This window comes from Haliotis cracherodii, unplaced genomic scaffold (genome assembly GCF_022045235.1).
Source record: "Haliotis cracherodii isolate W230 unplaced genomic scaffold, xgHalCrac1.p SCAF_6, whole genome shotgun sequence".
NCBI lineage: Eukaryota > Metazoa > Mollusca > Gastropoda > Lepetellida > Haliotidae > Haliotis > Haliotis cracherodii.
In genome coordinates, this window is record NW_027266319.1 from 50522354 (window position 1) to 50545857 (window position 23504).

A 23504-nucleotide genomic window follows, 5' to 3' on the forward strand; every position below is an offset into this window, starting at 1 on the left:
CGATCGCAAAGGAAGTCAGTCGCCATGAGATTGCATCGCGGTCGCATTGTCTAGGTGACTGTAGCTTAACACAACAAATAAGCGAAGCTTTAATGCACGCGACCGTACAAGACTGCCGTGCTGTAGACACCATGTGTCCTGGAATGGTGCCAAGGACGAACGCCTTTAAGAAATCAAGACAAGACTCTAACAACCATTTACTGTTTTATTATCAAAGGCTTGCTATTCAATACCCATACAAAATTATACGTAGCTCCGAGACAATACATCATGGTATGGAGACAGTTGATGCTCAATGTAGTTTATGATGTAACCCTATTGAGCACGTCACTAATCTCAAATCAAACGTCCTTCTTCCTATTGACAATTGCATGTACTTTGTACTTTTCTTACCCGACCTTGCGGATTGTCATGATCAATACTTTGTTATACAAATGTAGATGAATGACTATTGACTATTCTGGAAACAATATCAATAATACAACTGAGTAAAGTAAAACACATATGGATTTATCTGTGATGAAGCGTTGGTGTTTGATCCATGAGTGGAATGATCTAGGTGTATGATAAATTGTATATTTGTATTTTATTGTCAAATTTGTCACGTTTAGACACGCGTTTTTACCGCTTCTCCGATATCCGAAAATTATAGTATCACGGAGGCAGACTGAAAATAGTTCCCAAAGTTCATTGTTTTTTCACTCGCATGAGATGTCAATTTTACATATATATTTTACATATAACAGTATGTAGTCCTAAATATACTGCCGAGCAAAGAAAGTATCCACAAGTATGACAATATTTGAAAATTACAGTCGTTATCAAAACGTTATTAGGGTGAAAACAGTGGCCGAAACACTGCCAACTTAAGGTCAAAAATACAACTATGATATCCATGTTAAATACATCACCATTGAAAAAAACATTTCGAATTTCTTTCATTTTAACCACCATCACCCATGGTTGTATACTTTCCTTTCCCCTGCAGTTCATTTAATAATGTATAAAGTATTTCTATTCCATACTAATATGTTCCATAATGACTAACCATATATACGGAACCAGATATCAAGAACCAGGAGGTCACGCTGTTATACGTCGCAGGTGATACATACAATATGTAAGCAGTCATAGAGCATCTGTTTTGTATTAACATTCCGGGCATTTGTTTGTTTGTCTGTCTGTTTGTTTGTTTGTTTGTTTGTTTGTTTGTTTGTTTGTTTGTTTCACGCCGCACTCAACAATATTCCAGCTATGTGACAGCGGTCTGTAAAAAAACAAGTCTGGACCAGATAATCCAGTGACTGATATCATGAGCATCGATCTAAGCAGGTGGGATACGATGACATGCATCAACCAAGTCAGTGAGCCTGACCACCCGATCACGGTTTGATGAAGATCAATTCCAATCTCATCAAAATCAGACCTTAGTTCTCGCTACCGCTATACAAAGATCTGAAGGCATCCCATTAGGGGTCACGTCAATACGACCTTTCATCCGACCAATCACAGCGTCGCTTACCAGATCACGAAAGTGACAGTCGGAATGTGATTTCTAATCATACAACCTCGAAAACTATAACATGGGGTATTCCGAACGATAGTTACAGGTTTAACGACTGAATCCATACAATCTAGACCATCTATTAGCCATTCCAGAATGTTCTTTTGTTTAGGTTTCACATTTGTAATCGAAAATTTGTCAAAATAGGTTTCGAAGCGTAGTCGGCAATTTGAAATTAGTGCCGTAAAGCACGAGAAAGCTGCCTTCTGATTGGTAATTCTACTGGCCGGTCAAAGTTCACGCAAGGTCTGTCTGACCCGTAATGGGATGTCCTCAGATCTTTGTTTAGCGGTAGCGAGGACTAAGGTCTGATAATGAGATTGGATCAATTTTAACCCGGGTCTTCAGCGTTGGAGTGATGGATGTGACTTTCCCCAAGACGAATTCGCTTTTGATTCATGCTACCGCATGTTTGTTTGAATAACTGAACATAATGCAATACTTGTGCCCATGTCATTCCATACACGTGGCTTCCATGCGTTTTGATTACCCAGTATACCGTCGTCTGGATGAAAGGGTACCCCTGCACTTGTCCTTCGAAGCTAGTAATCGTTCTAAAGCGGAATACACCTGGCATATCAAGAAACAAAATAAAATTTATATTCATTGCTGTTGCATAAGAGTTCGCCAACAGAAATTACGAGAGCTGAGTGCTGACAAAGCTAGAAAATATATTAAACAGCGAACCCTGTATTCCCTACACACGACCATATTTTTCAGGAACGCCTAAGAGACCCAACTCTGCACAGAGACTGTGCCACCAGTCACCGTCTTCTCGAAACTGTTACTTCCAAACTGTTTATATCGAGATGCCGTTTTCTGGAAACTGTTTACACCGAGATGACTTTTTCTGGAAACTGTTTACATCGATATGACGTTTTCTGGAAACTGTTTACATCGAGATGACGTTTTCTGGAAACTGTTAACATCGAGATGACGTTTTCTGGAAACTGTTAACATTGAGATGACGTTTTCTGGAAACTGTTTACATCGAGATGACGTTTTCTGGAAACTGTTAACATCGACATGACGTTTTCTGCAAACTGTTTCCATCGAGATGACGTTTTCTCGAAACTGTTTACGTCGAGATACTGTTTTCTCGAAACTGTTTTAATTGAGACACTGTTATCTCGAAGTTAGACGCAATAGTCTTTTGGACTGTTCATATCAAAATCTGAACTCCCTATAATCTTTTCGGGCAAAATGTCCACAGAATAATCAATTTATTGCGGCCTTATATGGTCTTGTTCAACGATTTCCGCTTCATTTGGCTTCCATCCTCTTGTGGGTCAGCAAAAGCTCTCTCAAGGGCACGAAGCAGTACGAATCTTGGCCCAAATTCTTCATACTGATCGCCAAGAACACTCGCTAGTTCTCTCTGAAAAGACAGCAATGTACTTGGGAAATCGTTGTTCAAATTTGTGTTTGTTGTTTAAAGCCGCACTCAGTATTATTCCAGCTGAATGACGGCGGTCTGCAAATGATAAAGTCTGGGCCAAACAATCCAGTGATTGACGTCATGAGCATCGATCCATGCAATTGGGATACGATGTCATGCATCAACCAAGTCAGTAAGCCTGACCACCCGATCCCGTTAGTCGCGCCTCTTACGGCAAGTATGGGTTGCCGATTTGTTTAACCGAAAACAGGTCCTTTGAGGGCGTTCTATTGCCTGTCTCCCGTCAATCCTGAATAATTGTAAACGAATTATTGTATATGTGTTTCGGAGCGGGTTGTCATAACTTATACCCACTCCTTTCAAATCGATAAGAATACTTATGTTAAAATGAAATCAGTACATAGCATGAACAACGCCGAATGAATTCGTTTACAAAGAAACAGACCGGCGAACTTGGGCCATGGGGACCTGGGATGTATATCATGTAATACTTACATGTTTGAATGTTGTAAAAAAAAATAACTGATGAATGGGTATCATCTACATATCAATCATATGTACAGACATTTCACTCAGTCTCGATACACCGTGAAGGAATATTTCATTGACTTATTTGATTGACTGATGTTACGTGACAAATTAAAATATTACTGAGATTGAGTTTCTGCTGTCTTGTGGAACATTGTTATCATGTTTTACCTGTGTTGGTTTATTTACGGTACAGTTTTGTCAACAGGCAAATATTTTGTTTGTTTGTTGCTAAACGCCGCACTCAGCAATATTCAAACTATATGACGGCGGTCTGCAAATAATCGAATCTAGACCAGGCAATCCACCGATTGACGTCATGAGCATCGATCCACGCAATTGGGATCATTGACATGAATCAACCAAGTCAGCGAGCGACCACCCGACCCCGTTAGTCGCCTCTTACGACAAGCATAATCGCCTTTTACGGCAAGCATGGGTTGCTGAAGACCTATTCTACCCCTGATCTTCACGGGTCCAACAACAGGCAAATAAAGAGTATTTAATCCCAGTGTGATCATGGCTTACCTACTAGTAGAATGTGTCACTTCTTCAAGTAAATCAATGACATTATCAGGCAGCAGTGACTGAGAGATCAAGACATTTGTAAAGTGACTTAAATTTTCAGTTATTTTTAGAATTGACTGGATTTAGAAACTGCCAGGAACATACATAATTTGGAAAATGGAAAAAGACTATTCTTAGTAAGAACGTATTTTACACCTCAAACACTTAACCGTTACAACCTACGTGTATACGTGGTTATATGTATATGTATAATTATTTGGATCTCTCACCTCCATCTTGGCGTCCGTCCGTATGTTCAGTTTAGAGAAGGCTGCAGTAAACACTGCCTCCCCCATTGTCTGGGCCAGGGAACTGAAACACGTATATGGACTCACTCGTCAACACTATTAACGTGCAGCGTCAATAAATCAGGTCTCGAACAACGGACCCGCTGATTCGAAGTCGAACACCTAGTCCACATGCCCATAGAGGTCCAACCCTTCAGTAAGTTGACACGGCATGGATATCATTAGTGGAATGACTCCACCTCTTCGGTAGGTCCTGGGCCGCATAGTAGGTTCCTGAGACTTATAGTGCCATTTCATATGAACCTGCTTTAGCCCCTCTGGTACGACCAAAGCGGTTAAACCCATCAGCAAGATTTCAAAGTAACCTTTACCATGTCGCCCCGATGACCTCACGCTCTGCACTGTCAAACGGCGTGTTTATCGTGTCCCAAAACAATAATCTGAATCAACTCAACAGCTTCCCAACGCCGAGGAAGTGGCGGATATGTCAGGATGCCTAGTCACGTCGAGTAATTGCAGAACAAATATTGGCTTATGCAGCTATGCTTGCCTTATTAAAGCCACTAACACGAGTTGTGAATGCCATAACTTGTACGTGCATTTTGCTTTACTATTTTCCTCCATGACAGTTTTGAACAAGTGTGAAAAGAATGCCGTTGAAGACATCGCAAAACGACAATGGTTGCGTTTTGAGGCACCGTATGTCGAATATCAGGCCACCAACATTTTCCAATAACATATATCCAATTTATATACCGGATTTTTTGTGTAGTCAGATTCAATATACTACATTCTACCTCTGCGTTTCTTTTTTTGAAGAGCGTACAGACAGAATTCTGTCCAGAGACCGCCCCACCTTTTATTAATCACATTGTCTTGGTGGTTTTTTTGTTTTTTAAATATAAAAAAAATACTTGTCCCAGAAATAAATGATATAAGTTTTACTCATGCCAACAATGTTCGCTGGAAATGGCTCCGATAAGATTTGAGTGAATGTTGTTTTAGGCCATGGTCAGCAATCCTCCTGCTCTATTGCACCCAGAAGACTGATTCCTGGTATTGTACCCGTATTTATAAAAGAATCGAATTTAAAACATAATGCCATAGTTTTATCCCATATGAAGGTCAGTATGCTAGCTTATTCCGTCAGAATATATTTTATTCTCGCGTTTTAAAGACCAACCTTTGCTCCTTGCCAATTTGACAAAGTATTCTGCCTTTGTCTCCCGAGGACAGCAACTCTTCGACTGAAAGAACACAACGTATACCAGTATTTGTTTGCAAAACTCCAACAAAATTTACGTTTAAATAGTATTCTCGGCATACGTATTTTCACGAGAAAAGGGCTGAATGTATGATCAGCGGTATCATACCTTCATGTCAGAATGATCAGATCTGATTGGTCCACGTGATCATGGTAAACACTATGCGTCCCGTCAGCGAGGGAAATAAAGTTCTTAGAGGGAGAATAAATCCCTTATACCCCGCCACGAAGAAAACAGGCTGCACGTTGGTTTCTCAGCGGAAGAATAAATCCTTTATACCCAGCTTCGAAGCAAGAGCCGCACGCTTTTTCAGAGTCAATGAAAGTCACGTGGCATAGCTCAAATTAACCACAGCTTAATCGAACAGCTATCAATTTTTAATTTGTTTTAATTCTTTCACAATAGCAGATTAAAACATGTCATTAAGATGAATTCGTTGTTGCAGCCTCCGTGGTATCAAACCTTACGTTGGACGCATAAAACCCAGTGTACCCCTCGTGATACTGGTACAACTTATATTGTGGTCCAATTTGATGAGAACATGGCGTTATTTTGAAGAACATGTTTTCGTGATTAGGCGCTATTTACTTCAGAATAATGGTTCATATTCCATAAAATCGACCCTGGTGCTAGTGATAGCACATGGTATGAATGAATATAGGTGTGTACTGTATTGTAATAATCACAACTCATTGTAGTCATTCGAATACATTACCTTCCCTCTCCTCTTCCTCTTCTGCGTCTTCCCCTGCCACCTCCTTATCCGGTAATACCGACGTCGACACTCTCCGGTAAAACGTCACGGATTTGGGAAGCTTCTTCTTTCTCTGAATCTCACTAAACTCCTGCAAACCCAGATCCATATCAGACTCACACCCTTCGCTTTTAGTCCTCGGCCTTCTGTCAGAGCGGGGTATGACAGGCGGAACAATTGCCATTCCCATTGACCGAACCTTGTCATTCTTGTCGATGTCGGAACAGGCAAATAAAGAGTATTTAATCCCAGTGTGTGGTCATGGCTTACCTACTAGTAGAATGTGTCACTTCTTCAAGTAAATCAATGACATTATCAGGCAGCAGTGAATGAGAGATCAAGACATTTGTAAAGTGTCTAAACTTTTCAGTTATTTCTAGAATTGACTGGATTAAGACACTGACAGAAACATACATAATTTGAAAAATAGAAAAAAAACTATTCTTAGTAAGAACGTATTTCTCACCTCAAACACTTAACCGTTACAACCTACGCGTTTACGTGGTTATATGTATAATTATGTATAATTATTTGGATCTCTCACCTCCATCTTGGCGTCCGACCGTATATTCAGTTTAGAGAAGGCTGCAGTAAACACTGCCTCACCCGTTTGGGCCAGGGAACTGAAACACGTATATGGACTCACTCGTCAACACTATTAACGTGCAGCGTCAATAAATCAGGACTCGAACATCGGACCCGCTGATTCGAAGTCGAACGCCTAGTCCACATGCCCATAGCGGCCCAACCCTTCAGTAAGTTGACACGGCATGGATATCATTAGTGGAATGACTCCACCTCCTCGGTACGTCCTGGGTCGCATAGTAGGTTCCTGAGACTTAGTTTGGTGCCATTTCATATGAACCTGCTCAGTCCCTTTGTACTCCCATGTTTGGAATCGAACCACGACCTTTCTGCTGATTCATGGTTTGACACCTTGTCCACACGACCAAAGCGGTTAAACCCGTCAGCAAGATTTCAGAGTAACCTTTGCCATATCGCCCCGATGACCCCCCACCCTGCACTGTCAAACGGCGTGTTTATCGTGTCCCCAAACTATAATCTGAGTCAACAACAGCTTCCCAACGCCGAGGAAGTGGCGGATATGTCAGGATGCCTAGTCACGTCGAGTAATTGCAGAAACCATCAACATCGTGAGACGCTTTCAGAAATTTAAACAGTTGAGTGACAAATTATTGGCTTATGCATGTCTTTTTAGAGCCACTACCACGAGTTACGAATGCCATAACTTGGAGGTGCATTTTGCTTTACTGTTTTCCTCCATGACATTTTTTAACAAGCGTGAAAACAATGCTGTTTATGACATCGCAAAACGACAATGGCTGCGTTTTGACGCACTGTTTGTCGAATATCACGCCACCAACATTTTCCAATAACCTATATCCAATTTATATACTAGATTTTTTGTGCAGTCAGGTTCAATGCACTACATACTACCTGTGCGTTTCTTTTTTCGAAGAGTGTACAGACAAAATTCTGTCCAGAGACCGCCCCACCTTTTATTATTCATATTGTCTTGGTGTTTTTTGTTTGTTTTTTAAATAAAAAAATACTTGTCCCAGAAATAAATGATATAAGTTTTACTCATGCCAACAATGTTCGCTGGAAATGGCTCCTATAATATTTGAGTGAATGTTGTTTTAGGCCACGGTCAGCAATCCTCCTGCTCTATTGCACCCAGAAGACTGATGCGTGGTATTTTTACCGTTTTTATAAAAGAATCGAATTTAAAACATAATGCCATAGTTTTATCCCATATGAAGGTTAGTATGCTGGCTTATTCTGCCAGAATCTAATTTATTCTCGCGTTTTAAAGACCAACCTTTGCTCCTTGCCAATTTGACAAAGTATTCTGCCTTTGTCTCCCGAGGACAGCAACTCTTCGACTGAAAGAACACAACGTATACAAGTATTTGTTTGCATAATAACATGGCGTTATTTTGAAGAACAAGTTTTCGTGATTAAGCGCTATTTACTTCAGAATAATGGTTCATATTCCATAAAATCGACCCCAGTGCTAGTGCTAGTGATAGCACAGGTATGAATGAATATAGATGTGTACTTTATTGTAATAGTCACAACTCAGTCATTCGAATACATTACCTTTCCCCTCCACTTTCTCTTCTGCGTCTTCTCCTGCCACCTCCGGTATTACCGACGTCGACACTCTCTGGTCAAATGTCACGGATTTCGAAAGCTTCTTCTTTCTTTGAATCTCAGTAAACGCCTGCAAACCCAGATCCATATCAGACTCGCTTTTAGTCCTCGGCCTACTTTCAGAGCGGGGTATGACCGGCGGAACAACCGCCATTCCCATTAACCGAACCTTGTCATTCTTGTCGATGTCGCACCAGTGAGGGTTCGAGACGTCTTCGCGAATCACCATCGAACCGGCGTCAGACACTACACCGGAAGTGTCGGAGTCCATCATTGACCATACCGCGACCTTTGAGTCCGTTTGTCCTTGACCTTGGGAAATACGTGTCCTTGACCCTGTAGAAGATGTGGTTGACGTTAACGTGGAGCTTGCAGTCATACCCAAGTGTGTCGTTTTGTAGCCCTTGTCAAGGAGACGTGTGAGTATTTCCCCAGCATCAGGACGCGCTTTGGGATCTTGATGTAGCATTTCACCAATCAGCATTTGGAAGAATTTCCTGTACTTTATTTGTTTCGTGACTTGCGCTGCCTGGCAACATAATACATATATACCTTACAGTTATGTGGGTACATTAAACAACATCAGCACAACAGATTTTTCTTGGATGCATGTATGTTTTGGAAATTACATTCTTATACCATTTAACATCCACTCTGTAAGCTAAAGGTACCAAAACAAATGTAGTTCTCAGCTAAACTGCAATAGAATTTTTTAAAAAAACACTATTTATACATTTGAAAATTGCCATATGCATTCCTTCACACATATACCTTCCCTACACTGACATGTGGTCTGTATCTACAAAACCACCTCGAAACAATGGAATTTTCTTGGCAGATTTTTTTTTCTTTTAATCTGAAGCATAATCATTTTTTGGGGGGACAATACCACCCCACCCAGAATATCAAATGGTCAGTAAGGATAAGATGTATGTATGAACAACTTCTTTATTACAATTAGGAGCGACTTTTCGGTGTAGGTTCTAACACCGTTATCAAACAAGTGATGAACAGAGTATGGTTGACTAGCACCAGTATATAGACAGTGAGTGAGTTAGTGAGTTGGGTTTAACGCCACTATTAACAGTATTCTAGTTAAATCGCGGCGTGTCAGCTTAATGTGGGAGGAAAGCCTGAAGTGATGCAGGTCTGAGACGTTTACCACTTCGGTGAAACCCACGAGCACGGGTATGGTGCTGCACAGCGAATCGCGGCGCCTTAGACGACTGGGCCACCTGGGCCACCCGTGCCCCCTATTTATACAGGTAGGAGGCAGTGTTTATACAGGAGAGTAAATAAAGATGTAGTTACATTGGGATGGAGAAGCCTGTCCCTTATCCAATTTCCCTCTCTGCATCCTTTGTACACTATTAATAAGGGGTAATCCTGTTTCATTGAACTACTACGGGGGTTCACAGTGTAACCTTGACACCCCCGGAGTTCTATATCAAGGCAATAGTCCCATGAACAACACATGGCCGACAAGAGGTACAATATGCGCCAAGCTGTAGGACTACCTTGTGTTTGTTGATCCCAGAAAGTAACGTTGTGATGGTCTGTGCTTGGAATAGCGTTGTCAGAGTCGCCATCTCGTACGCAGTACATCCCAAACTCCAAATGTCTGTCTGCAAACATAGGGAGACACATTAATTACAATCTGGGATAGTGGTTCAAGGGATAGGATAGTGGTTCAAGGGATAGGATAGTGGTTCAAGGGATAGGATAGTGGTTCCAAGGATCGCTGGTCAAACCTCAGCTCCGTGTTCGGTTTCCCACATTTATGGTAACCTCTGCCGTGATATTGGTGGAAGATTGCTAATAAAAGCGACAAAACCCTTTCCATATTAAATAGTTGGTTGTTGGTTGGTTTGTTGTTTAACGCCTGTTTGTTGTTCAAGCAATATTCCAGCTATATAACGGCGGTGTGTACATAATCGAGTCTGGACCAGACAATCCAGTGGTTGATATCACGAGCATCGATCCACGCAATTGGGATACGGTGACATGCATCAACCAAGTCAGTTAGTCTGACCACCTACTCCTTAAGTCGCCTATTACGACAAGCATAGTAGCCATTTACGGCAAGCTGAAGATCTATTCTACCCCGGATCTTGCGAGGCCCAAACAATAGAAATCTCTGCTAAAATCACGATCATGAGCATGTGTTTAAATGCTATCTTAGAGCTACGGCTGCCATAAGTCCATCTTAAGGTATGGGAGTTACACACACCTTAGCGCTAAGATTTTTAATTTTTTTTGTTAAACGCCGTACTCAACGATATTCCAGCTATGTGACGGCGGTCTGTAAATAATCAAGCCTGGATCAGACAATCCAGTGATACACATCCTGAGCATCAATCTTCGCAGTTTAGATACGATGATATGCATCCATCAAGTCAGCGAGCCTGAACACCCGATCCCGTTAGTCGCCGTTTACGACAAGCATGGGTTGCTGAAGATCAATTCTAACCCGGATCTTCACGGGTCTAATGATAAGATGGCTTGGTGGAACGTTGTAATCATCTGATCCTCAGTTTAGGCGGCTCTTACGGCAAGCATGAGTTACCGAGGAACATTCTGACCCGACGCCCCGACAAGGACGTGACAAGATTAACATCGATAGGGACAAGCCATGATATTCCAGGTGTTCGACGTTAGAGGAGATTGGTAAATCCTCCAGGCCAGTCCAATCAATCAATAGTACCGAACTTTGTACCTCACGATGAAGTAGTGCACAAATCATGCACTTTGATATTACCCTTTGTATTGTTCAAAGGCATTCTCCTACCCAGAGTTCCATGCATCCGGCACCCAGCCAGCATAGTGCCTCTGCCACAGGCCAGCGCCATGTGACGATTCGTCACATCTTTCACAGTTCATTCAAGATATTGAATATGCTTTTCATCCATTTTATGTTTGACAAGTCTACACATTTTCATAAACAAATGTCAAAGAATGGTTACGGTTCATTAAGAAAGGATCCCAATACGTGAAAATCTACTTGTTTTTGCGTAGTTATCCTTTGTTTACATTGGTTGCACGGCGCCACGTGCTGTCATCGAAGCCCAACAGAGAGCTAGTGATTCGGCCACTTTGATATACAAATATTTATTGTCATGCAACTCACTGTCGCAGTTGTAGTGGCATATCTATATAATTATGCAAAACAATATATAAAGCGCCCCCAAATACTTGCATTAGTCCGTTCTATACTGATTTCTGAAAAGCACGTTTGTTTACAAACAAGAGAAACGTCCTGTCACGTGATATGCAAATTAGTCTGAGGCAGTGGTGTTATGCTGAGTCACCACTGCGCCGGAGTGTGGTTCAAAGGGTTCAGATAAAATGTCTGGCATATCATTTTACTTCATGTATGAAACAAGAAGCCATAACTTGTCCCGTACCATCTCATACACCACTGGGGGCGGTCGGGTAGCCTAGTGGTTCGTTTATAGTCTTCGGATTCGTTATGTAGTGTAACAAGCTTGTTAAAGATTAACGCGGAGTCGTCAATATAAACGTTGATCTTTGCCGATGGATAATTGATGGGTCGTTGATTTGAAACTGATGCGGGAGAACATTCTGTGCTGAGTAAGTGATAGGAGGGATGGAGATGGTGACACAACTTCCGTAACGAAGCTGTTGTGGCAAATGGGGAGTGAGTAGGGGGTATTAATTTAAACTGCTTCCAAATCTGACGCATCAGTGACAAAAAATATGTCCGATGCAATTCCCTATTTTTACTTGTACTGTACCATATATTCCGGTGGGTTTTTTCAGGTGAACAATGACTTGCCTTTGCATGTGTTTGTGACGGGTGGCTCACCTTTTCGCGAACGCCTGGTATCATCACCATTTCATAGTGATATGATTAAACACATACTCATGATATAGTCGGAATCTTACAATCGACTCTTTGGCAGAGATTCCTTATAAATGTGGAAAGGGTTTTGTCGCTATTATTTATAGAGAAATCCAGCATTAATGTCTCCGCCCAGTGGGCATCCCACACTCCAGCATCCTATTGTTTAAGGGTGCACTAAGCCGGTTCAGTGCTTGTCATTGTGCGTTGCCAGAGAGTGAGTGACATACCTTCATATTGTACTGTCGCCCGTTCAGGATCTCCGGGCTCATAAAATACGGGGTCCCGACTTGAGACTTGGCCATGGCGTCCGGCTGCAGCAGCATTCTGAAAATGTGACAGCTGAGTTAAGTATAACGATTTTGTAAATGTCTTAAAGGTAGTAATCGATTGATACTTAAAGGCTGGGAGACCTAAAGTTACACATGGCCAAACTACGCCACACGTGAGCAGCACATCTTTTAGCATGTCTTGCAAAATGAGTAATTGAGTAAATATTGAGTAAATGTTTGTTACTCAAAGTTATACTCTTTTTCAAATGGCCGTAGGATGACTGATAATATATCGCGACGAAGAATATCGATCTGTGAATGATGTCATCACTTACGTCATCATCAAAGGGGGATAATCCATAATTACGTGATTACGTTGGGTTTCCTTACTTATACGTAGACATAATTGTGTCCAACATGAGTAATAAACACAAAAAAAATCAATTTCAAATAAGTGATGGCGTGTTTGTTTCCTATAAATGATATTTGAAGTTTTACAATACATGTACCCTGAAAAAAATGGTGTTTATATAACGTTCTTTGTATTATGATGAATAAGAATTATGGTAATTTTAAAATCCATATTAGAAAATATGAATCTCGTTTTTGAGCCTTAACAAAGTGGTAGATTCGTTAAAAATATCATCAACGTACTTGGACATTCCAAAATCACCAATCTTGAGCGTCACGTGACCGTCCACGTGACCGACCATGATGTTGGGAGTCTTCACGTTGCGATGTAGAACACCCATACTGTGGATAAACTGGAAGACGGATATAGAAACTCAGAATGTGATACTCTTTGATCAGTGTTACTATTACTATTTTAAACCTATTTTATTCGCAAAAAAGGCACATAAAGGCGCCCAGATTAGCCAGGTATAATTCTTATTTACAATTAATATATTATTTGACACGAAAGAAACATTAGAAAATGAGAAACGTAGTCGGTCACAATGACAAAGCATGACCATACCCGCCTGCCTGACAGTCCGAGATAGCCTATTTTGCTGACGGACGGTCAGTTTTGAAAAGTTGCACACCCGATGGTCGGGAGTAAAAGTTACTAAGTTGACAATCCACCTGTTTATTGTTGTTGTTTTTCTGAGAAATAACATGTTAGTCTTTTTGCACAATTAATGCTTCAATATCTGGTTATTTATTATACCTATTAGTCAAGTCTGTCAGCAATGTACAAACTTGTGAAGTTCTTTTTAAAAGTAGCAAGCACAGTATTTAGTGATTAGTGGAATAAATTGTTCCCTTAGTAACGTTGCCCTCGTCTCATGTGTCTTTCTCAAATGGACGGTGTTAGGGATACACGATTCAGAAAATCGACAATCCCTTAGAAACGTTGTAACATTACACATGGAACCATGATTGACGCTTAGGTTTGACTGAACATTCAGCACTAAGCTTACTGGTATTATACGATTGTACAGAAACACATTGTACATATAAAATCTAATATATTTTGTTTTTCAGGAAGGCTTGTGCACGCATTAGCAAACCGTACGTCAGGAGGATACAAAGTGTTCTGTCACCAAATACATGTACTTTGCATCTTAAAAAATGAGAATTTGCAGGAACTGCAATCTCATTAAAATCAGATCATAGTTTTCGCTACCGCTAAACAAAGATCTGATGACATCCCATTAGGGTTCACGTCAGAACGACCTTTCGCGAACTTTGACCGATCAATGAAATGACTGACAAGAAATCGACATTAGCCAATCAGAAGGCAGCTTTCTCGAGCTTTGCGACACTAGTTTCAAACTGGCGACTATGCTTCGAAACATATTTTGCCGTATGCTCGATTAAATTTTTTAAAACTGATAAAAGAACATTCTGGAATGGCTTACAGATGGCCTAGATTGTATGGATATAGTCACAAAACCAGTAACTGTTAATACCCTCTGTTCAATATTTCGTGGTAGCAGGATTAGAAAACACATTCCGTGTGTCACTTTCATGATCTGGAAAGCGACGCTCTGATTGGTTGGATGAAAGGTCGTTCTGACGTGTGTCCTCAGATCTTTGTTTAGCGATAAGGAGAACTAAGATCTGATTTAAATGAGATTGCATGAACCGTAAAGAAGAAAATATACCTTCTTGATAACAATGCCACCCAAGAAGCGTCATGTTCGAGTTGATTGTTTTGGCTAAGTATAATATGAAAGTCTTGAGAATATTATGCGAGATTAAAACTTTCTGCATCATTTTTACTTCATTTGCAACGCTGCTGAAATGAATCCAGTTTTATCTGTTTCATGCCATGAAGGTCGGCTACTCCGTGTGAGCTCCCGGTCACATTATAGGTACCAGAACCTTGTGATTGCCGACTGCAAATGCATCTTCCCGAGGCAAGGGAGTTAACTGACTATAAAAGTCCAGTTTCCACCCTTGCCGAACTAGGCTAGTATTATGGAGTTACATTTTGGCTTGACTAACGAGTTTATGCATAGTTCAATCAAATTCGCGGACCGAAATCGAAATCCGGTTCGTAAAGTGTCATGCAGATTTCGGTCGACTGCAGGATTTGCAAAGCATGTGCACCGTTAACTCGTTGTCAACAGATAATTTCTATATCTTTTCATGTTTTTAATCAAGGTGCTCACGTGATTTGATGCACTCGTAAGACTCGTTTTATCACAATATAGATCTTGATTATCGATCAGACTTGTCTTGACTGGGTGCCACCGTTTTGTGTGAAGCAAATGCCAGTGATACGAGAGGTTGAATGTGATTGGTCAATAGGAGAGGCATAGAAAGGACATAACTCGTAATAGCCACTGGTGGCGCTACGACCGAGCCCAGGAATTCCAGCCTAGTTTGGCAAGGGTGGAAACTGGACTTTTAAAGTCAGTAAACTCTCTTGCCTCGGGAAGATGACTGCAATGAGGATGCAGTGTTAATATATATGTTCAGGCTCATTGTTTGTTATCGTATCGGAACGTCCAAGATCGTTGCTCGTGCTATTAACACTGGTTTGTTCAGCCCAGAATCAGCCATTGCCAGTACTGTGATATTGTTGAAAAACATGCCACTTTAGGTGGGGTACATGTGGGTTCGACCCGTGAAGATCCGGAGTAGAATAGGTCTTCAGGAACCCATACTTGCCGTAAAAGGCGACTATGCTTGTCGTAAGAGGCGACTAACGGGATAGGGTGGTCAGGCTCGCTGACTTGGTTGATGCATGTCATCGTATCCCAATTGCGTGGATCGATGCTCATGATACCAATCACTGGATTGTCTGGTCCAGACTCGATTATTTACAGGCCGGAGGAATGTATTAATATGAAACGTGTAGCGATATGAAATAAAACAGAGCAATATTGTTACCTTGCAAGTAGCACTCTAAAACTTAAGTGAGTGGGTGAGTGAGTATGGTTTTACGCCGCTTTTAGCAATATTCCAGCAATATCACGGCGGGGGACACCAGAAATGGGCTTCACACATTGTACCCTCAAACTTGAAGGGGCGCCACACAGTGCGCCAAGACATTATTGCGAGGGGACGCAGTAGTATCGCGAGGGAAAGCGATGATTACTGCGAAGGAAGTCTATAAATATACCTTTTATCAAGGCAGATAGGAGCAGTTAACATTTCTACCCGAGCTATTAACAACTCTTAATCAAATCCCTTATACGAGTGCAATTGTTTAAACATGATCTGATATCTTCTTTGCTGATGTTCAAAGCAAGTGGTCAAAATAGTCGCCTTTTACCATTTCAACCATCTGATCTTTCAGTAGTTTACACAGTTATCACGCCTCGAGATGTAAAAATAAATATGTCTTCTGGATTTTGACTTGAGATAAAGATAGTCATCGAGTTATACTAAAATGCTAGAAGACCTAAAGTGACTCGTGATCTAAATACGTCATTTGGTATTAATGGTATCAATTACTGCATACGCCAGTAATGAACATCTTGACTGAAGGAATCTCGAAAAAACACATAATCATACCACTCAAGAGAAGTTAAGGAGCACCCGTTTCTTTCATATTGCTATAATTAATCTGACACGGCATGACATGGCATGAGATGACATGACAGATTAACCATAGTAATATGAAAGAATCGGGTTGAGTAGTATACAATAGAGTAAATTTGAAGTGTCTGTGCTTTTGGTTACCGAGCCTATACCCAAACCGTTTGTGAATGCTGCAGCGGGATGCTTGTCTGAAAGGGTAAACATTTCAGGAGACGTAACATGAGTTTCTCCACAACACACAAACTGAGGTGGGTCAAAATTACTGCAATGAATAGCACTACGTCACAGTTCGTGGCTGTGTGAAATGTCAAGGTAAACATTACATACTTAATGTATACTGAATCCCAGATACTGATGCATGTCTGAATAGTGAACCTATGTATCTTTTGCAGCCTGGATGTATGCAAAATAAAGTATATATTTTGATACCAGGCTGTTCTGTTTGTATTCTTGCAAGCGCAACGCCAGGCCGTGCGTTTAGTGTGTTCAATGACTAACGCTCGCTATGGGGTATGTTCCAAGTTAATGATTTATAGAGGCGTTTAACGCATACTCGCTTTGTCAGTGTGAACCGAGGACCACAATAAGAACGTGGTACGTACACTACTAATGTCTGACACGACAGACGAAGCGTCATCGTTCCTCGATGGTGCGGGTCTTTGTTAACGCTATATCAACTGGTTCGTCGGTAACAATTCCATACTTATACTTTACTATACGCAGTGAGATGACTATAGCGCGGATTGCCGCGTAAAATGCGATTACATCCATCCAAGCCATAGAACTGTGGGCAGAGTTGCCTCCCTTAGTTGCCATACGTGTGTGTGTGTGTGTGTGTGTGTGTGTGTGTGTGTTGGGTTGGGGTGGCGGAAAAGGATGGATGGGTTGGGTGGGGCTGGGGTGTGTGGGGGGTGGGGTGAGGAATGGGGTGGGGTGGTTGGAGGTTGGTTTGAGTGTGTGTCCGTTCAAGCACGGAACAATAGTGCCATCCCTCTCAGATAGTAGTCCCAGTTTAACATTGACACCCCAATAAGACACGATTTACTAACTCCGAGCCGGCCTGTTCTTGTCATATTCCCTTAATGCCGAGCGCCAGGCAGGGTAACAACAAATACCATCTTCTTTGCGTCTTTTGGTAAGACGCGGCCTGGGATCGAACCTCCTACCTTCCGACGCTCTATCCACAAGACAATGGAGGCGGCCACCAAACTATAGTCGTGGTTCTGAATCCCTGATTCGTTCTGATTATGTTCTGGGTTTGTCAGCACCATACCCGTGTTCATCTTCCCGAGGCAAGGGAGTTAACTGACTTTAAAAGTCCAGTATCCCCCCCTTGCCGAACTTGCTTGGAATTATATTTTGGCTGGACTAACGAGTCTATACATAGTCTAATCAAAATCCCGTAACGAAATCGACATCCGGTTCGTAAACAACATGGCTACCGCCGTGCCCAATTCGGTCGACTGCAGGGGGATGTGTACCGTTAACTGGGCGTCGACACATATTTTCCAAATCTTTTCCTGTGCTCTAATGATATGATGCATTTCGCGGGGTAAAATCCGTTTTAATACAATAAAGGTCTTAATTATCGACGAATGAGTGCACGAGAATCTGATTGGTCAATAGGAGGGAAATGACTCGTGATAGCCATTGGTGACGCTACAATCGAGCCAAGAAATTCCAATCTAGTTAGGCAATGGTGGGAATTTTTTTTAAAAATCAATTAACTCTCTTGCCTCGGGGAGATGACCCGTTATCGTTTGTTCATCGAAGGGGTAAACGTCTAACACCTGTCAGGGCTTTCCTCCCTGATCGAGCTAACACTCCGTGATATATTTGAAATAGTCCTCAACGTGACGTTAAACTAAACTCCCTCACTCCATCCAAAACAAAAAAATACCATTATTAATCACAATATGACAACTAATAAAGTATATGACTTACGTCTAGGCCTGAAGCGATCTGTGCCAGCCATGTTCCAAACTCAGCTTCCGGCGGTGGTCGACCCAGCGTGTTATTCAGGTAACTCCTGAGGTCACCCCCAGGGCAGTACTCCATGAGGATATAGACGCGGAGCTGACCCTGCTTGTCACGTGTGTCCCACCCATCTATGTGTCGGACGATGTGGGGGTGCTGAAACCTGGACAGGGTCTCCACCTCACCCAGGAGATACTTTTCTTCTTTCGTCGTGGCATCGATAAATCCCGAGACTTTCAGGGCATACTAACAAAAAAAACAAGATTTTAGCTAACCCCGATGAACAGTATAAATACTGTTAAAAAGATGCGTACATTAAAAAAGGATCAAATGATTCCAGTTTTAGTTCAAAATTCGTAAAGAGGGAGGTATGACGAGGGCCTTTTGAGGTTCACTGGCAACTTGAAAATTTAGTTACTGTAGAGTTTCTAGAAAATTCAAATACTTCTATGAAAGTGGGAGAAGGTTATCGTCAAATGTGAGACGTATGCAAGTCATGAAAGCAGTAAATTCTACATATCATTCATATGCTCACATCTGATTTCTATAAAGATTTCTCATTTCATAAAATATCTTGTCCTAGTGGGTCAAACATAGTCTTTTTAAGACCGGTTTGACAGTAAAATGTCGCACCTGAAAGCTATGCATTTTCGCATGGTTTATATTTTATTACAAATATTTACACATTTTGTGCATAAACATTACCACTGTTTCTATCATGAACTTATTGGTTGATTGTGATCTTTGCATATAACACTCTATCGAAAATATTTTTGAACAGACATATTTCATTTCATCTGATTTTTGAGGGACAGGGTTTGTTTAAATCTCAGTCTTACTTATACACTTAAGTAAAACGAAAGCGCCTATTCATCATGAGTAATTTTATAAAATGACGATATTGAATACAACATTTTTTTGTAATGTACATTTATAACGTTTCCATTTTCGTCCAAGTTCTGAAAACATAATTGTACATTTCGTACCTGCTTTCGTACCTGCTCGTCATCAAATCCTCTGACCTTGTACACCTTCCCCAACGTCCCTTTGCCAACTGAGCTACTGCTCCGCAGCTGTTTCTGCACGTGCTCTCGTAGGTTCCCGCGAGGATTAGACGCCATCTTGGAAGCTACCACGAGAACCGTTGGTCGTCATTTCCTACAGAAAATATACTTTTTTACATTTGTTATGGAAGCAATAAAGAATTGACTTTCGTTGACTCGAAAAGGGACAGTTAATTGAGCCCATCTTAAATAGCTTTATACCCGTGCATGTATTTATTTTGTCATATTTTGATGTTTTGGAAGTATATCACTCGACACCTTTTTTAGAAAAATTTCATCATGGTTGATGGTGTTTCTCTGGTTCCTGCATCCACAAGGGCCTTACCTCGTTGGGGTTTTGTTGTAAAATTTAATTTGTTCTACTTGAAGAAAATACCAAATGTAGTGCTGTGTGTCCAGAGAAACACCGAGTTGTGAAAAAAGCATTGAAGCATTGACAAAATTCAAAGACTCATAAGTAAGGAAACACGTTCAAGAAATAACTTTATATTTGTTTTGCAAAATAGTGGGGAGCAGTTTAAATGTCTCTGGCCTGATATTTCTTTTGTAGTTAATTCAGCATACACATAATTGCAATATAGTTAGGTGTGCGGTAAGATTAATTCTTTGCCTACGGGTCTCGAGTGACTGTATTGGGTTTCAACGCCGCTTTTAACAGTATTCCAGTTATATCACGGCGTGTCAGGAAAGCTCGAAGTGATGCAGGTCTCAGACGTTTACCACTTCGATGAAACCCACGAGCACGGGTATGGTGCTGACAAACTTAGAAATATAATCGGGGCGAACCGGGATTCGAACACTTTCTGGCGTGCCCAAGGGACGCAACTCTGCACAGCGAATCGCAGCGCCTTAGACGACTGGGCCACCCGTGCCCCCTTCACGGGTCTCGAGGGGGACATGGGTTGATGTAGCCGTTCTACGGAAGAAGGGCTCGGGGAACATAAAGTATCAGAGTGCATCAACCCATTTAAAATTTTCACTATACATATATGCACGTACCCGTTATAAACGCGCAATGATCTATATCGATCTGTTCGTGTGACAGAACTTGGGGCATTCTTTCCCGGGCCTCAACGGGTTTATGGCCTCAAAGATTGATCGGTTATCTAACTGTGTCAACAAAAAAGCAGACAGACAACTGTAATAGTTTTAAAGCCTATTGTGGTATGAACAAAAAGCGCTCACGCCTTAAGCCCTCCCACACACATACACACATATATATATTGTATGTCTGCATAAAAGTTGGTATTGCACTCTACAAAATAACGTCAACTTCAGAATCCAGTGCACATTTACATTTACACCTGCACCTGCTCCAGACATGATGTAGAGTTGATCCTGGCCTAAATATATACACATGAGTAAACGCGTTCAAATGACAAGTATACTCACGTATGTATATTTACATACGTTTGCAAATATACACATATGTGCAAAGGTGCATGTGAACAGAGTATATGACTGGAACTGCATATTACGTGATGCACAAGTCTGCCCAAGGCTGCTACATTGGTCTGAAGTGCGGCGTGTTCATATATGTAATGCTATTGACAATGTTCCTGTTCCTGTTTGTAAATGCTTGTTGCAAGTGAAGAATTCGACCTCAAATCATGTTTTTAGAGGAGAATGCGCTCGATAACCACTATATTTACAAAACGTGTTTTTAAGTATTGGGGTAGTAATTTACGGAAATGTGCTATAATATAATGTTTTATGCAGCAGAAAATGGTAAAATCGGGCTTTAAAACTAAATAACTATTCTCTTTTTGCGAAATTTGGCTATTATGGGAGCAACAATTTAAACATAATACTTCAGCTTTTATCTTTTCACCAATATACGACCACGACACGACACGCTCCCGCGGGGCACCTAAACCAAACAGTTATACTGTAACAAATGTTATGATAACACTTTCTGAGTAAAGTACAGATTCTAGTACTTTTGGGGGGTTGAGTCCCATCCGAGCTTCCGGGATTTGAACCCGCTCCCAGAGTGAGGCACCTAATCGCCAGCACACAAAGTCAGGGATGTTACCCACTCAGCCACCCAGGGTGGCAGTGTGGGTTCGAATCCCGGATGAACTACAATCTGTACTTTACTAAGAAAGTGTTTTCCCAATATAACATTTGTTAAATATGACCCCTTTCTAAATGGCATTGGGTATTCAATGCTTAAACTCTTTATAAACTATCCTTTTGCTGGGAATTGTGTCTTAAAGTTCTAACTGTTTTCAAATTTAGATTAGACCTGGCTCGATTTAGATATAGTTCACATCAATTAAAAATAGAAACAGGAAGATATATTCGGCGACCAGGAGAACTGCGAGTGTGTGAATTGTGTAGCTGGGACACTATGGAAGATAGTGTCACCATGTTATGACCTTCAGTGTTTGTAGTGCCATTAGGGCACACTATATTTATATATGTTGTTGTCCGTTGTTAAAAACGAGTCTGGTCCAGACATCCAGTGATTGATATCATATGAGCATCGATCCACGCAATTGGGATACGATGACATGCATCAACCAAGTCCGCGAGCCTGACCACCCGATCCCGTTAGTCGCCTTTTAGGACAAGCACGGTCGAGTTACCCAAGAACCTATGTTTGACGAAGGAACCGACTATATGGTTCGTGTGATCAGTCCTGGTGACTTGGTTGATTGTCAGCGTGCCCCGACGGCAAGGGGCGTTGAATGAAATATCAATCATTGGATTGTCTGTAAAGCCTCGATTATTTACAGGCCGTCGTCATGATACTGTACTGTTGCTGAGTGCGTCGTTAAACAACACACAGACAAAGCATATACCTGCATTCTTCCCACAATAAACGTGTATTCCACCTACCAGTATTACCGGGCACAGTCCTCTAGACCAGAGTTTACAAGTGTCACATCACTGGAGTGGCGTCGTAGACTTGTAGTATCCTGGGGCCTGGCATGTATCATGGGTCAAGGCCCTACTTTCGCTTTCGTTTCGGGTTGCGTTTAAAAGACACTCCGGTTTATGAAATCAGATTTTATGTATTCCCACAACATTTCTTGTACTGCAGTAAATCCCCTTGAAGCCACCTCCCTGAATATGCTCACTGTTTGTATCGTCTGTAGTCCACACTTATGTGTCGTGTGACTGAGGATATATATCGCCTACCGTCTCCTGCACTACTGGCCGAGTGCCAGTTCACATATCATTACCGCACATATTCAAATATGCTTTCCCGTGGTGCCTATCATATCATAGATCGTACAGATTTGCAAAGACGTTTCAACTGAGTGTTTTGCTAACGAATCTGATATTTGGGATAACACATTCTTAGAAATGTACAGATTCTGAGTATTTGCTATGGAAAAAATACCGTTAGTAAAATGTTATGGTAAGCCTCATGTGTTTATATAAATGTTATATTATGCGATAATCATAGGTACGAGTGTGACTACTTGCGGTTATGTACTGTTCATGTCTGACAGCTGGTGTTTATGTATTGTACATGTCTGACAACTGGTGTTTATGTATTGTACGTGTCTGACAACTGGTGTTTATGTATTGTACGTGTCTGACAACTGGTGTTTATGCATTGTACATGCCTGACAACTGGTGTTTATGTATTGTACGTGTCTGACAACTGGTGTTTATGTACTCTGATTCTCCAAGTATTTCTTCCATTGAGACGGTTCGAAATCTACCCTCCCTCTCTCTCTCTCTCTCTCTCGCAATAATGTTGACGTTCACCTCACCTCACCTAACCTTCTCGGAGTCCTGTAACTATATAACATAAGATTGGGGTCTGACCCCTTGTGTAGCGTGTGTCCTGCCTTCACGTATATTTGTACCAG

At 41.3% G+C, this 23504-nt stretch overlaps 1 protein-coding gene across 2 annotated transcripts; it reads right to left on the reverse strand.

The window, feature by feature from the left end:
- Positions 1-208: 208 nt before the first annotated feature.
- On the reverse strand, positions 209-22817 carry LOC139445940 (uncharacterized). Of its 2 annotated transcripts, none has more exons than XM_071227190.1 (13): positions 22519-22817; positions 19609-19768; positions 18578-18856; positions 13292-13401; positions 12596-12692; positions 10021-10128; positions 8450-9032; positions 8169-8232; positions 6870-6948; positions 6287-6416; positions 5490-5553; positions 4289-4370; positions 209-2942 (listed from the first exon to the last, which is right to left on the reverse strand). In XM_071227190.1, the coding sequence occupies exons 2-13, from the start codon at positions 19729-19731 to the stop codon at positions 2799-2801; spliced, it is 1863 nt and encodes a 620-aa protein (XP_071083291.1). In that variant the 5' UTR covers positions 19732-19768; positions 22519-22817; the 3' UTR covers positions 209-2798. The 2 variants fall into 2 exon arrangements, with proteins under 2 accessions (XP_071083291.1, XP_071083290.1); XM_071227189.1 differs by having other exon boundaries at positions 6287-6533.
- Positions 22818-23504: the final 687 nt, after the last annotated feature.